The sequence below is a fragment of the Canis lupus genome, chromosome 30 (assembly GCF_011100685.1).
Source record: "Canis lupus familiaris isolate Mischka breed German Shepherd chromosome 30, alternate assembly UU_Cfam_GSD_1.0, whole genome shotgun sequence".
NCBI classification, from domain to species: Eukaryota; Metazoa; Chordata; class Mammalia; order Carnivora; family Canidae; genus Canis; species Canis lupus.
In genome coordinates this window covers 34813518-34828512 of record NC_049251.1, presented here as the reverse complement: position 1 = coordinate 34828512, position 14995 = coordinate 34813518, and the positions used below count along the sequence as shown (strand labels likewise).

General features: G+C 37.8%; 1 protein-coding gene across 1 annotated transcript in view; it reads left to right on the top strand.

The window, feature by feature from the left end:
- UACA (uveal autoantigen with coiled-coil domains and ankyrin repeats) overlaps positions 1 to 14620 on the top strand; it is a 45798-nt gene extending 31178 nt beyond the window's left edge. Inside the window, 4 exon segments of the mRNA NM_001003112.1 lie at positions 4423 to 7161; positions 8917 to 9069; positions 10950 to 11015; positions 14426 to 14620. Coding sequence (NP_001003112.1) covers positions 4423 to 7161; positions 8917 to 9069; positions 10950 to 11015; positions 14426 to 14497 — 3030 coding nt within the window. The 3' untranslated portion in view covers positions 14498 to 14620.
- Positions 14621 to 14995: the final 375 nt, after the last annotated feature.

Here is a 14995-nt window from a genome sequence, read left to right as displayed (position 1 = left end):
CTGTGCAAAGACCTTTTATTTTGATGTTATCCCAGCAATTTATCGTTGCTTTTGTTTCCTTTGCCAGAAGAGACATATCTAGAAAAATGTGGCTATGGCCAATGTCAAAGAGATTATGGCCTGTTTTTTTTTCTAAGAGTTCTGTGATTTCACACGTCATATTTAGATCTTTAATCCTTTGAGTTTATTTTTGTGTATGGTGTAAAAAGTGGTCCAATTTCATTCTTTTGCACATAGCTGTTCAGTTTTCCCAACACGATTTGTTGAAGATACAGTATTGTCTCCATTGTATACTTTTGCCTCCTTGGTTTTAAATTAACTGTATAAGTATGGGTTTATTTCTGGGCTCTGTATTCTGTTATGTTGATCTGTGTGTCTGTTTTTCTGCCATTACTATACTGTTTTGACTACTATAGCTTTGCAATGTATGTTGAAATCTGGAATTGTGATACCTCCAGCTTTGTTCTTCTTTCTCAAGATTGCATGGGCACTTTGGGGTCTTTGTGGTTACATACAAATTTTACAATTATTTGTTCTAGTCCTGTGAAAACTGCTGTTGGTATTTTGATAGGGATTGCATTGGATCTGTAGATTGCTTTGGGTAGTCTGGACATTTTAACAGTATTAATTCTGCCAATCTGTGAGCATGGAATATCTTTCCATTTGTGTTGACTTCAATTTCTTTCATCAGTGTTTTATAGTTTTCAGAGTACAGGTCTTTCACTTCCTTGATTAAGTTTCATATCGGTATGTCTTTACTCTCGTAGGTATAATATTTGAATTTATATGTTCAATTCTGACTTGAAAAAAGGACCAGTTCAAATAGACTTCAATTCAGAATACCTGAAGTTTCTCCTTTATTCTCCTTCTCCTAACTGATGCATTGATGGATTTATTTCTGATTGTGTGTAGGCCTTGCTTCAGTGTCATCTCCAGCTCTGTCTTCTTTTGCCTTCCAAAAGTAATCTGTATTTTATAAATTCTGAAAAAAAGGGATTTCGTGAATATTTCACAGTCAGTGAGGCAGGCTTCCTGCTCCTAACAGTGGGAAAGTGAGTACTTGATGCATGAATGGCATTTTCTTCCTTTTGAGGTAAAGAAGCAGCACAGCGTATGCATTGAAAGTTGTTTCAGTTCATTTGAGGCTCACTTTCTTTTTTCTTTTGAGCAATAAAGTTTTTCCTTGAAACACTTGGCTGCTTTTATTAAAATGCTTAGGGAAGTAGTTTATTCCCACCTGGCCTCTCAAATTGTCACTAGTGCTGTGTCTTTTTATGGTTTCAAGTAGAGTAATACTCAGCAGATACAAGGAATATTGAAATGTGGTTTTAATGATTGGATCACTTAGAGTTAAAATAGATACAGAATTTAACAAAATGAAGCAGTATTCACCTAAATTTTTTTTTATGCTTCTGATTTCAGAGCGATCATTTAGGATCAGGAAGTCATTTTAGTAACCGTAAGTACAAAAGCATAGATTATCATGACCGTCCCCCTAGCTTAAACAAAGAAGAATGTTTATGCTTATTTATTTCATCTAACTGTATATGAATCTTGCCGCTAAACTTCTACTACTTGTGTGTTATGCCCAAACACTTGGAAGTAGAAGTGGTGAAGATACTACTGTAGCCTCTAACATAAAATCTGGTAAAACTGGGGCTCTGGTTTTCCCTAGCCACCTATTTTTAAATTGTATCTTGTATGAGTTACCAAACTTGCCTTGTTGATTAATAGACACTTATCTTGTGATATTGGAGCTTATTTTTTATGAAAAGAAACATAGTTTTCTGAGTTGGAGAAATCTTTGGATATAGTCTCAATGCAGAGAGGCATTTTAAAATTAGAAGTTGCATAAATACTTATTTCTTAATTATTTTAAGACTGATTAATAACTTTTGTGTATTATTTGCTGATTATATATAATTTCTCTAGAAAATCCATTTTTTTTTGCTTCCCAGTAAATCTTAAATTATCCTCAAGCTAAGTACAACAATAATATTTATTCCATAAATTGTAAAGAACACCATTTTTATTGTGACTGATTGTAAGATTATTTTATAATAATTATGTAGCTTATGTAGTCTAACAGTCATATATTTCTAAAAATCAACTTAGGATCTATGCAGAAGAATATGATTACTTCCTTTATGTATGTAGAAATAATAGGGGAAAACAGGAATATTTTAGAACATGGATAATTTTATGTTGTAACCCAGGCTTTGGTTTTTTTTTGAGTAATAGAAGAGACATAATAACACCAAATCAATTCTTAGCCTACTTTGGTGTGGATATTTAAGTTAAGATATCATTTATTTGGATTTATGTAGGAAAAGAAGATATGCTTCTCAAACAGGGTCAAATGTACATGACAGATTCACAGGTAATTCTGTTTTGATTTAAAAAATTTATTAAAAATATTTGTGCCTTTTTAAAAAGAGGAAAGCAGCATTATATATCAGTGTATATACATTGAATATGGTTTTCATTATCAAAGAGAAATTGTTCTTGGTGTTCTGAATTTAATAAAAGCAGATATTACTGTTTCTGGTGCCCTCTAGAGTGTTTTTGATGACAGTAGCTTAAATAAGAGATTTGAATTACAATTCCATTGTCCTTGGTAGTAAGCTTGTATTTATTAACAGTGTTTGGTCAGCTCTTCTTATTTGCCCATATAAAGGGGAAGACAGACATGAATAATTCAGAAGTAGATTTTTTTAGCTTTGAAATGTATTTTTCTTGTATTCAAATATATATTCTACGTGTTGGAAATTCACTTCAAAATAAGGAAAGCTTCCAAGAGGTAGCGGTGTCTGATTTTCTTGTTTGTCTGCTTCTTATTTTTACTTTATAGTATATATAAGTTTGCATTTTTAGCACCTGCCATGGATTGAACTGATAAATATTTGGGCTTTTAAGGGCTTTTTAACATTCTGTCATTTATAGGCAGAGAGAGTTAGCCTGTGTGATGTCTAAGATCACTTTAAGCTGGAAACTTCTAAGATTCTAAGTTGAGAAAATGAATCTCATCTGAAAAGTATTTAAGATTAGGTAAATATTTGATTGTAATGAAACAAGTAAGGGAAATTGTAAAGCTGTGTAAGTGGTAAATTATATCAGTCTTAGTCTAAAGATCATTGGTAAATTGAAAGGTAATTTAGAAGAAGAATGAGGCTGGGAAATTATTCCACGTTGTTAATTTTCTTCTTTTGGATCCAGGGGAAGGCAACGTAGATTTAACTGAACAACAATAAAACCTGCCTCTTAAAATAGTGGAATGTTATGCACAGCACGTGGCTTTTATTGAGTTAGTATCTGCAAAGAGCCCTTACTGTAATAGGCTGTATGGGAAAAAATAAAATAATTGAACTTAGTCTTGCATGTGGTTATATGTTATGTTTATGAACTATTTCATGGGAAGTTTAATTATACTTCTGTTTTGTGTCAACTCTTAGTGGAGGGAATAAGATGTCAATCAAATTTTGTACTAAGATCATATGCTAAGTTCTAGTTCATCCTCCTTGAGAGAAGAAAACTGGTTTCATTTTTATGAGTTAACTAATACTCTCTCAACAACTCATATTAGCTGTGTTTATTTTGGTGGCAAAAATATAATCTGAAAAAAAATATAATCTGGTTATAAAAATATAATTTGAAGAATATTACATCGGAGTTAATGAAGATATTCAGAAATTATCTTATTAGAAGTTAAATAATATGTCATTCTATGAAATAATTCGCAGATTTAAAATTGTAATACTTATTTTGATTCAAGGCTTCTGATGACCTGCTTCAGAATTGGAAGTTTTAAGCACATTATGTGCTATAAAGCATAGAAATAATACATGTATTTTGATAAAGTTGATATCACTTGTGGATAGTTACTGTAAGTAGAGAAAGGAAGAGGAAATAGGTTCCAGAGACCATAACTATTTTTATTCTTTGTTTCTTTCTTCCTTTTTTTTAAAAAAAGATTTTATTTATTAATGAGAGACACACAGGGAGAGAGAGAGAGAGAGAGAGAGAGAGAGAGAGAGAGGCAGAGAGAGAGAGGCAGAGGGAGAAGCAGGCTCCATGAAGGGAGCCCAACGTGGCTTGATCCCTGGTCTCCAGGATCAGGCCCTGGGACTGAAGGTGGCGTTAAACCTCTGAGCCACCCAGGCCACCCCTTTCTTCTTTCTTTTGCCAGAAATACGCTTAAAGTGAACAGACTCTCAAAGTATCACTGCTTGAGAGTGTATTAAGTGAATCATACCCAGAACTGTTTTTCTTACCTCAAAAATCAGTACTGATTTTTCCACTAGGTTAGTCTGCAAGCTACAGACTATTGGTGATGTGGGAACTTTATAAGTCTGGCAAATAAGTTAATGTCTTCTTTATGCCTTTGTGATTAGTATTTTGTTTTTTTTTTGTTTCCCTTTTCAGTGTACTTCCCCAGGGGTGCCAGCCCACATGCAAAGCAGGTCTATGTTAAGACCACTGGAGCTATCATTACCCAATCAAACCTCATATTCTGAAAATGACCTCTTAAAGAAAGAGTTAGAAGCAATGAGAACTTTCTGCGAATCAGCCAAACAAGACCGCCTCAAGCTCCAGAACGAGCTGGCGCACAAGGTGGCTGAGTGCAAAGCTTTAGGACTAGAATGTGAACGCATCAAGGAGGACTCTGATGAGCAGATAAAGCAGTTAGAAGACGCATTGAAAGATGTGCAGAAGAGAATGTATGAGTCGGAAGGTAAAGTAAAACAAATGCAGACACACTTTCTTGCCCTTAAAGAGCACCTGACCAGTGAAGCAGCTATAGGGAATCACAGACTAATGGAGGAGCTGAAGGATCAGTTGAAGGACATGAAAGCGAAATATGAGGGTGCATCAGCAGAAGTGGGAAAACTGCGAAACCAAATCAAACAAAATGAGCTGCTAGTAGAACAGTTTAGGAGAGATGAAGGCAAGCTGGTGGAAGAGAATAAGCGATTGCAGAAGGAACTCAGTATGTGTGAAACGGAGCGAGACAAGAAAGGAAGGAGGGTTGCTGAGGTGGAAGGCCAGGTAAAGGAACTCTTAGCAAAGCTGACCTTGTCAGTTCCAACTGAAAAATTTGAGAGCATGAAGAGCTTATTATCAAGCGAAGTAAATGAGAAGGTGAAAAAAATTGGAGAGACAGAAAGAGAGTATGAAAAATCACTTACTGAAATCAGACAGTTAAGGAGAGAGCTTGAGAATTGTAAGGCCAAACTTGCTCAGCATGTCAAGCCAGAGGAGCATGAGCAGCTCAAGAGCAGACTGGAGCAAAGAGCAGGAGAACTTGCAAAGAAGGTCACGGAACTCACGTCGAAAAATCAGGTGTTGCAAAGGGACGTTGAAAAGGTTTATCTGGATAATAAGCTCCTCAATCAGCAAGTACATAATTTAACAAGTGAAATAAAAAGTCATTATGTTCCCCTACAAGTGAGTGAAGAAATGAAAAAGTCACATGATGTCACCGTCGAGGAACTGAAGAAACAGCTTTTAGATGTCACGCAAAAATGCGCAGACAAGCAGCTGGAAATGGAGAAATTGCTGTTGGAAAATGACAGTTTAAGTAAGAACGTTAGCCGCCTAGAAACTGTATTTGTGCCTCCTGAGAAACACCAAAAAGAGGTCACAGCTCTGAAATCCAGCGTCGCTGACCTCAAACGACAGCTGTTGGAACTGAACAAGAAGTGTGGGGAAGACCGAGAGAAAATAAACGCCCTCGTGTCGGAAAACACTAGCTTGAAAAAGACCCTGAGTAATCAGTATGTGCCGGCTAAGACCCACGAGGAGGTTAAGACCGCGCTGAGTGGCACGCTGGATAAGACCAATAGAGAATTACTAGATGCGAAGAAGAAATGGGAAGATCTCAATCAGGAATTTGTAAAAACAAAAGATGAGAATGAAATCCTCAAAAGAAACCTGGAAAACACTCAGAGCCAAATAAAAGCCGAGTACATCAGCCTCCGTGAGCATGAAGAGAAGATGAGTGCCATAAATCAGAACATGAAGAGTGTACAGGATAACAGTGCAGAAATACTGGCCAACTACAGAAAGGGCCAAGAGGAGATTGTGACACTACACGCAGAAATTGAAGCCCAGAAAAAGGAACTTGACACCATCCAAGAATGCATTAAGCTCAAATATGCTCCTATTATCAGCTTCGAAGAGTGCGAGAGAAAATTTAAAGCCACAGAGAAAGAACTAAAAGAACAGTTATCGGAGCAGATGCAAAAATATCACGTCAGGGAAGAAGAGGCCAAGAAGTACAAGCAAGAGAATGACAAGTTGAAGAAGGAGATTTTCACTCTTCAGAAGGATTTAAAAGATAAGAATGTTCTCATCGAGAACTCTCATGACATGGAAAGAGCACTCAACAGAAAAGCAGAAGAGCTCAACAAACAGTTGAAAGACCTGTTGCAGAAGTACAGTGAGATAAAGACTGAGAAGGAGAAGCTGGTTGACGACAATGCCAGACAGACTTCTGAGCTTCTTGCAGCCCAGACCCTTCTGCAAAAGCAACATGTTCCATTGGAACAAGTTGAGACCCTGAAAAAATCTCTTAACAGCACAATTGAGCATCTCAAGGAAGAACTGAAGAATAAGCAAAAGTGTTATGAGAAAGAGCAGCAGACAGTGGCCAAACTGCATCAGATGCTAGAGAACCAAAAGAACTCTTCAGTGCCCCTGGGAGAGCATCTGCGGGTTAAGGAAGCCTTTGAGAAGGAAGTGGGCATGATAAAGGCCAGCCTGAGGGAAAAGGAAGAAGAAAGCCAAAACAAAACCGAAGAGGTCTCCAAACTGCAGTCTGAGGTTCAGGACACAAAACAAGCATTACAAAAACTAGAGACAAGAGAGGTAGTTGATTTGTCTAAATATAAAGCAACAAAAAGTGATCTGGAGACCCAGATTTCCAACCTGAATGAAAAACTGGCCAATCTGAATCGGAAGTATGAAGAAGCCTGCGAGGAGGTGCTGCGTGCCCAAAGGAAGCAACTGTCTGCCAAAGATGAGAAGGAATTGCTACATTTCAGCATTGAGCAAGAAATCAAGGATCAGCAGGAGCGGTGTGATAAGTCCTTAACAACAATCACAGAGTTACAGAAAAGAATACAGGAATCTGCCAAACAGATCGAAGCGAAAGATAATAAGGTAGGCACCGAGTAGTCTGCATGGCTTTGCTTTGGAAGCTCCAGAGCAGAGCTGCCAGGGTGGAGCGGGGCCCTTTATCACAGCATCCCACAGGACAGGGTTACAAAAACATTAACTCTGTGACCGCTCAATGCCACCTTTCTGGTTAGACTACTAGTGTGCAAAGAAATTCAGGATCAAAAAAAAAAAAAAAAAGTAAAGTCTTACAGACAAAAGCTTTTGTCCTCTGGTTTCCTCAGCTGATAGAGCCAAGAATTGAAGAAAGATGGGGAGATTCAAGGTTCACTTGCCTCGTAAGTGAGTAGTCAAGATCCAGTGGGTTTTAGGGTACCAGAAGGGTGATGAGAGAGAGGCTGCAAGAAACGAAGGACACTGGGGAGCACCCCAGACTTGATCTTGGCATTCACCCATGCCAGTAACCGAGCCCTCCCATTCCTTGTATACTCTGTCCTCATTCTTTACACAGACTGGTCTCCTCGCCCAGAGTGCCCTGCCCCTCCGTCCTACTGAGTTAAGTCCCATACATTCCTTAATGCCCACCTCAAAACGTATCCTCCTTCCCAAAAGCCTTCACCATCCAGCCTAGCCTCCGGTATACTGTTCCTCTCCCCAAATGCATGTTTTCTCTTAGCATTGCCATCCGTTTAAAATGTCTACGTTTCTGTCTCAAGAGTTATGTGGTTGATCTTCTCAACCAGCTAGTAAGGTCAGACCTTTTCTTCTCATTCGTTCTCATGATACAATTTACAGAATAGGTGCTCAACAATATTTTTGAACCTGGTAATTGGCATAAAGTACTGTGTACTGTGAAGACGAGAAGTACTGTGTACTGTGAAGACGAGAAACCAGGAAGATTGGGTGCGTCTTTATCAGTACAATAAATAATTATTAAATGCTTTCTATATGATATGCCAGGTGCTGTGGTCAGTTCGGAGGAATGTGACAACTAAAAGCAGGCACACCCCTAGCCCTCCTCAGTGGAGAAATACTAGCACTAACCTGATCCATCTACTCATATGGCTGGGAATTTAAATGCTCTCTGCTTGTTCAGAAGGTTGTTATGAATATAAGAGTGTATAAGTGTAGTAGCAAGTTCTTAAATAACTACTTAAAATTGTTGCCACTTACTGAGCATATACTACATTCCAGGCACATATTTATGATTGCATTTGATTTTCTTAACTATGGTAGAACCCCCACCCCTTCCCTTGGTTGAAGGAAATTAACCAAGCTCATATAGCTAATAATAGATCAGTCTGACTTTAACTAAAGCCTTTGCTTTCTCTTCTAGTCTGAACAGCCTCCTGATTTTTTCCCCACCCTTTAAGACAAAGTAGTCTAAAAATCATACATTCTTGAGACGAACAAGGCACTTGAGTTAATGCTAGATTTACATGCTCGCATTTCAAACTTCGTTGGAGGCAATGCCCCATGAGTTCCTATGTTTCAAATAGGTACTTAAATATTAACTAAGAGTAAGAAGGCCAAGGTCACATTCAGATCTTAGGATATATATTCTCAATTTGGTAATGCTTTTGTAAGGAATTTGCTGAGAGGGATTTAATTAAAGAAATTACATTATTTATATATTGTATATACCATTGATAACAATCTTGACAATATTCATTCCTCAATTTTCTGGTGTATGAAGGTAAATTGTGTGCCTCAGGAGTGATTTTTGTGTAAAGGTGTTCATTAGAATCGAATAAGTGAATAATCTATGTTTCTCCCATACCTTTTTTCTTTCTTTCTAAGATAACAGAACTGCTTAATGATGTGGAAAGACTCAAACAGGCACTCAGTGGCCTTTCACAGCTCACTTCCCCGAGTGGGAGTCCCAGCAAGAGGCAGAGCCAGCTGATTGACACCCTGCAGCACCAAGTGAAGTCTCTACAGCAGCAGCTGGCTGTGAGTACCCTGGACTTGAGTCCTTCATGCCCATATGTGCGGGTTCATATTAGTCTGTTAAAGTTTATTTAGAAATCACAATAATTTGTGGCTATGCTCAGCTCCAGGAAATTAATCATTTTTGCTAAAAGTTACTTGTACTAAATGGTGTATTTGCTGCCTACTGTATGGCAGGCACAACCTTAAACACTTTACATACTCTGACCTTGATTCTTCATCACCACCCTCCCAAAGAGCTTTTGTTCCCCCCCCTTTAGTTCTTAAGGAAGCAAAGATGAAAATACTTGGTGCCTAGGGACATGCAGCTAGAATTTAATCCTGGGACTAGCCGACTCCAACTCTAGTGTCTTTCTAACTGCAGCACACTCTAAAATATTGGTCCGTTAAACTAAAGGAGGGTTTTTAAAAAATAATATTTTATACTTACAAATAAAGGTAGGTATCCTTCTGGTTTTATACCTTGTATATTCAAAGAAAACATCCGTGTGTGTGTGTGTGTGTGTGTGTGTGTGTATGTGGATGGATATATATATATATATATCCATCCACATATAGGTATCCCATATGCAGTTAAAGAAAGCAACTGGATTGAGAAACTGAAGACTGGACCTCAGTTCTAAACTCTACCACTTAAAAGCAAGTGATATGGACCATCCCCCTTAATCCTTGGCCTCCTTATCTGTAAAATAGGCTAATAAGAACTGATTACTTATTTGCTTGCCTTTTTAATCTGATGAGGTAATACAATTACATGGAAATGCTAAAGAAAACATAGTCTGCTCAAATGTAAATTGTTCCTAATGATGTCTCATTCTGTAGGAGTTGGGTAAGGAGTTGTTTTTGAATAGAAGAAAGCTATTTTTCACCTGGCCTGCAGATTAATGATGACAAATTATTGATTGGATCTTATCAAAAGGATATGGTAGTCCCTTCAAAAATTGGAAATATTTGTTTATCATTTAGTGTGTTCATGATACTGTGTTAAACACCATCAGGGATAGAGTATAGTTTTTGCTCCAAGGAGTTCTGGGTAGTTAAAGAAGCAAAAATACAGATCCATGCAAAGTAAAATAACAAGACCAAAAATGTAAAATATAGAATTGAGAATAAGATCCCAGATTCTAAGTGATATGAATTCACAGGAAGGAAAGATCACTGGTGTGGTGGTGGGAGCTAGTCAAACAGGAAGGGAACATGTGGCCTGAATTTGTAAGGTAGATGGTGTGTTGGTAGGTGAACGGGAAACAGAGAATCTTCCAGGCAAGGGAAATCATATGAAAGAAAACATAGAGGTGGAATGCAAGTGGCATACCCACGGGGCAGTGAAAGGCTGATCAGCCTGGCTGGTAGTAGGAGCTGTATTTGTGGCTAAATTGCCAACCCTGTTGAGAAGCAAGCTGATGAGTTTGGATTCTCTTTTATATGTAATGAAGTTTCTCCCAAGGTTTTGAGCCAAAAGTGCTATGAGAAAAGAGCTATCTTAATCTCAGAAGCGTGAGAGAAAATAAAATCTAGAGGCAGGAAGACAAGATGGAAAGCTTTTGCAATAATCCAAAATATAAGTTGGTAAGTGCATGATCTCGTGGCATTAGATGTGAACCAAGGTGGTAATTTCATTCTACCTAGGACAAGTGGCATCACTTTCACTATGAATGCTCCCACAATTGATTAGGAAAGTTTATCCTATCATTATGCTATGAAGTTTTGCATCTGGTGGGCCCAAGGTGGTTTGTTAGAAGATGTGGCGGGAACATAAAGTGGCAGGAGCACAATACGGTTTTGTAGCATCAAGCCTGAAGGTGGCATTATCACTGTCACGAGCCTCCATGTGTTGGAAAACGTGAATGTACTCTGATCTGTCCATCTTTCCACATTTCTAGGACACTGACAGACAGCACCAAGAGGTGATTGCGATTTATCGGACACACCTTCTGAGTGCTGCACAGGTAAAACACTATTTCTCCTTTGGAAAAGATTTCATTTTATCCTTTTTATTTTCTTTATGAGAATCCTTTCAATTTTTTAAAAAAAATTCCAAGAGAAGTTAACATAGTGTTATGTTAGTTGCACGTGTACAATATAGTGACTCAACAGTTTCATACATCACCCAGTGCTCAACACAGTTGCAGTCCTTAATCCCCATTTTAGAGAAGACATTTTTTTAATTGTCAAGTAAATTTATGTGAAAGTCATTGATGTGTAAAGTAGTTGTATCCCATCTGCTTATTTAAAAATAATTGTGTTTCTTTTAATCATGGCTTGTGTATCTTGCAGAGAAATTTACAAAGCTATATGGTAACACAACATCTTAAATTTCGTGTTCTCTCCATCTGCTTGTCACTCATTTTCTAGACCGTTTGGCAACAGATGATGGCAGCACATGTTAATGGTACTGCTAGCTGGAGATAATGCCTTGACATCCATACCTGGCTGTCAGCTAAAGAGAGAGGACTTCAGTATTTCTCAGGAGTATTTCTTTGAAATGTAGAAAAAATACTACAGAGGTGCAAAAATGGCAAGGTGTGCACAAAATTATAAAAATGTAAGGGAAAAAAGTGGTTCTGTTAGGAGATTATCAATAATGAGGCTTTATTAAGGCTTAAACTCGGTGAAGCATAATGTTAAGAATTTCCTTCTTTGAGGGTATGATGAGAAAGCTTCTTTTTAGAAAAATAAATCACACTAAGAAAATGTTTAGCATATGAAGGATACCATTCTTAATGCTCTGTAGAAATCCTATGATCAGCATCTCTAAAATTCTCAGAATAGGTTTTTCAAGAAGACGTACTAAAAGAGACAATGTTAGAATGGCAGGTGAAATATAATAGGACTTGTTTAGAATTTGAAATGTCAGCCCACGCTGCCTTTTTTTTTTTTTTTTTTTGAAGTGTTGAGAGAAAGCTTCCAAGAAGGTCATTTTTTAATAAAAAGAACTAGGTAAAATAATAAAAAGGAAGAACTTTACAGTGTCAAATTCTTAAAATCAAAAAGCCTTTCTTTTCTATCAGAGGTGAGGGGGAAACAAATGGAAAAAGATGGTATGATAAGAGAAAGTATCCTTGGCTACTTTCTTTTGAGGAGCTAGAGAGTGAGCTGGGATTTGAACATACAGTTGACCCTTGAACAGTGGGAATTAGGGGTGCCAACCCCACATGGTCGAAAGTCTGCATATAACTTTTGATTCCCCAAAAACTTGACTACTAATAGTCTATCATTGACTGGAAGCCTCACCAATAATATAAGTAATCTATTAACACATATTTGGTATGTTATATTTATTATATACTGTATTCTTACAATAAAATCAGCTAGAGAAAAGAAAATCTCATTAGGAAAATCATAAGAAAGAGAAAATACATCTATAATACCCTGTGGCATTAATAATAAAAAAATTCTGAGTGTAAGTGGACCCACATGGTTCAAACTCGTGTTGTTCAAGAGTCAACTGTATATTGCAACTGTTAGAAAAGACAGTTGATGGCCGGCAGAATGGGAACTGTAGGAGGGAAATTGTAGAAAAGTGTAGATGTGTATTAGAGAGGATGAGGTACTCATTTGGACCTGCTATTGGCCAAAGGAGGAAGAGCATTCTCTTGCCAAAAGACACTGCAGACTAAGGAGCCTTTCAACTTTGTATAATGTATGCTTCCAAAAGTTGAAATTCTACTGACTCCTAATGAAACATAACAAAAACAACTGGCATCTGAAGTAGTCTTGCCTTCTGGCATCATAAAGTTAACTAAGAAATTCAGTTTAGTCAACTATGGCTAATGTTTGAAATTTAAACATCCTGCTGTTATAGAAACAGATTTTGGAAGCATAACTTTTTATATTAATAGGAAGTGTTATGCTGAAACCTATTCAAGTGTTCAAGCAAAGAAAAAGGGGAAGAGGGTGTTGTAAGCCTACCATATTGACTCGCATTTAATCAACCTCTTGCCATCTTTTTAAGTTCAAAGTGTTTCTTCCTAAGTATAAGTGGCAAACATTCATATAAAAAGATCTCAACCTCATTGGCAATGGATGCAAATAAACAAGGAGGTACCATTTTTCACCTATGAGATTGGCAAATATTAAATAAGATGATACTCTGTAGTGTTGGCCAAGGTGTCTGGGAAATTGGCATGTATATACCCTGTTGGTGGGAGTATAAATCATTACAATGCCCATAGAGGGAAGTTTTGTGGTGCTTAGCAAAATTAACAATTGAGCCTGCCTTTTTTTTTTTTTTTTTTTTGAGATTTTATTTATTTTTTTTTTTTGTGAGATAGAGAGGGAGAGAACACTAGGTGCAGGGGGAGAGGTAGAGGGAGAAGCAGACTCTCTGCTCTGCAGGGAGCCCATTGCAGGGCTTAATCAGGATCCTGGGATCATGACCTGAGCAGAAGGCAGACACTTAACCAGCCGAGCTACCCAGGGGCCCCGAGCCTGCTTTTTGATCTGGCAACTTCTCTAGGAATCTGCCCATAAAGACAGGCAACACCTTACATGGCTGTCAGTGGGAGAACAAGTAAAGAAATGATGATACTTCCATATGGTGCAGTATTATCCAGTAACTTAAAATAATTAGGGATATAGCTGGGGAACGACTTTGTGACATTAGGTGAAATGGCAAGTTGCAGAATGATACATGTGATCCTACTTAGGATAAGTATGTAAGTAAGGGTCTTTTTCATTAATTACTTTTCTAATTACAAAAACGTATCTCATCAGGAGCAGAAAAAAAACTTGTAGTTGACCTTGCTCATCTATAACTCACGCTGCCCCTATTATTCCAGCTATTATTAAAAAAGAGGGAATGAGAGAAGTTTATCCATCTGTCTTCCGATAATAAGTGTTGAGAGCAGCTGGTTTGTGCTTCTTTTAAATTGTCTGTCTTGTCTTTTCTTTCTTTCTTCTTTTTCTTTTCTTTTTTCTTTTCTTTTCTTTTCTTTTTTTTTGCTTTCCTTTGCTTTCCTTCTTTTTTGTTTTTATTGAGGGAGGGAGGGGAGGGATTCGTGAGGGTTGGGGGGTAGGGAGGGGAGTTTCTTTTCTTTTCTTTCTTATTTATTGAGGAGGTGGGGGCTTTTCTTTTTTTCCCTTCCTTCCTTCCTTCCTTCCTTCTCTTCCTTCCTTCCATTCCCTCCTCCTCCCTCCCTCCCTCTCTCCCTCTCTCCCTTTCTCCCTTTCTCTTTCTTTCTTTCACAAAGCTCTGCCCTCTTTTCCAGTAAATCCTTTAAAATATCACTGGGATGATGAGGCTTTAGCATTTGCTGAATCACAACCACATAGGCCCTGTTTCAAAGCCTCAGTCTTCAGAGTTCTTGCATAAATGAAGATGACATAAAATATTTCTGCCTTTCTTCTTTCTCTCAAGGGTCACATGGATGAAGATGTGCAGGCGGCCTTACTCCAGATCATACAGATGAGGCAGGGGCTCGTGTGCTAGCAGGCAGTGCTGACTGGCTGGTGTGTGCTTTGGCTGATGGTGCCAAGCATTCCCCTTGCAACTCCATGGCCTTTCTGGGCCTTGTGCTAGTATAATTGAAATAAAATATATTTTGTTTCATCAGCAAGTTTTTTTTTTTTTAATTAGATGGGTATGTTACTGAGTTTTTCCATATCGGTTTAAATCTTATATTCGATATAGGTTAATTTTATGGTTAGGCAAACAATGTAACAGTTTGCCTTGGATAGGCTACATATTTTTAAGCTGCTGAGTCCCCAGTAAAACATAAGCCACCTTTGTAGGAGCATGTGAAGAGGGGGTAGGCTGAAATAATTGTTTAAAGATTTCTTTCAGGGAAATTAATTTGGTAAGTGGATCAAAAGATCTTTCAGGTCTTCGGTTGAGCCATGAGACTGAATGTGATTTTAAGGAACGCATCATACGTAACTTGGCCAGCCAAGTTGCATTTTTATTGAAGTAACTTCTGAGTGCCTTTGA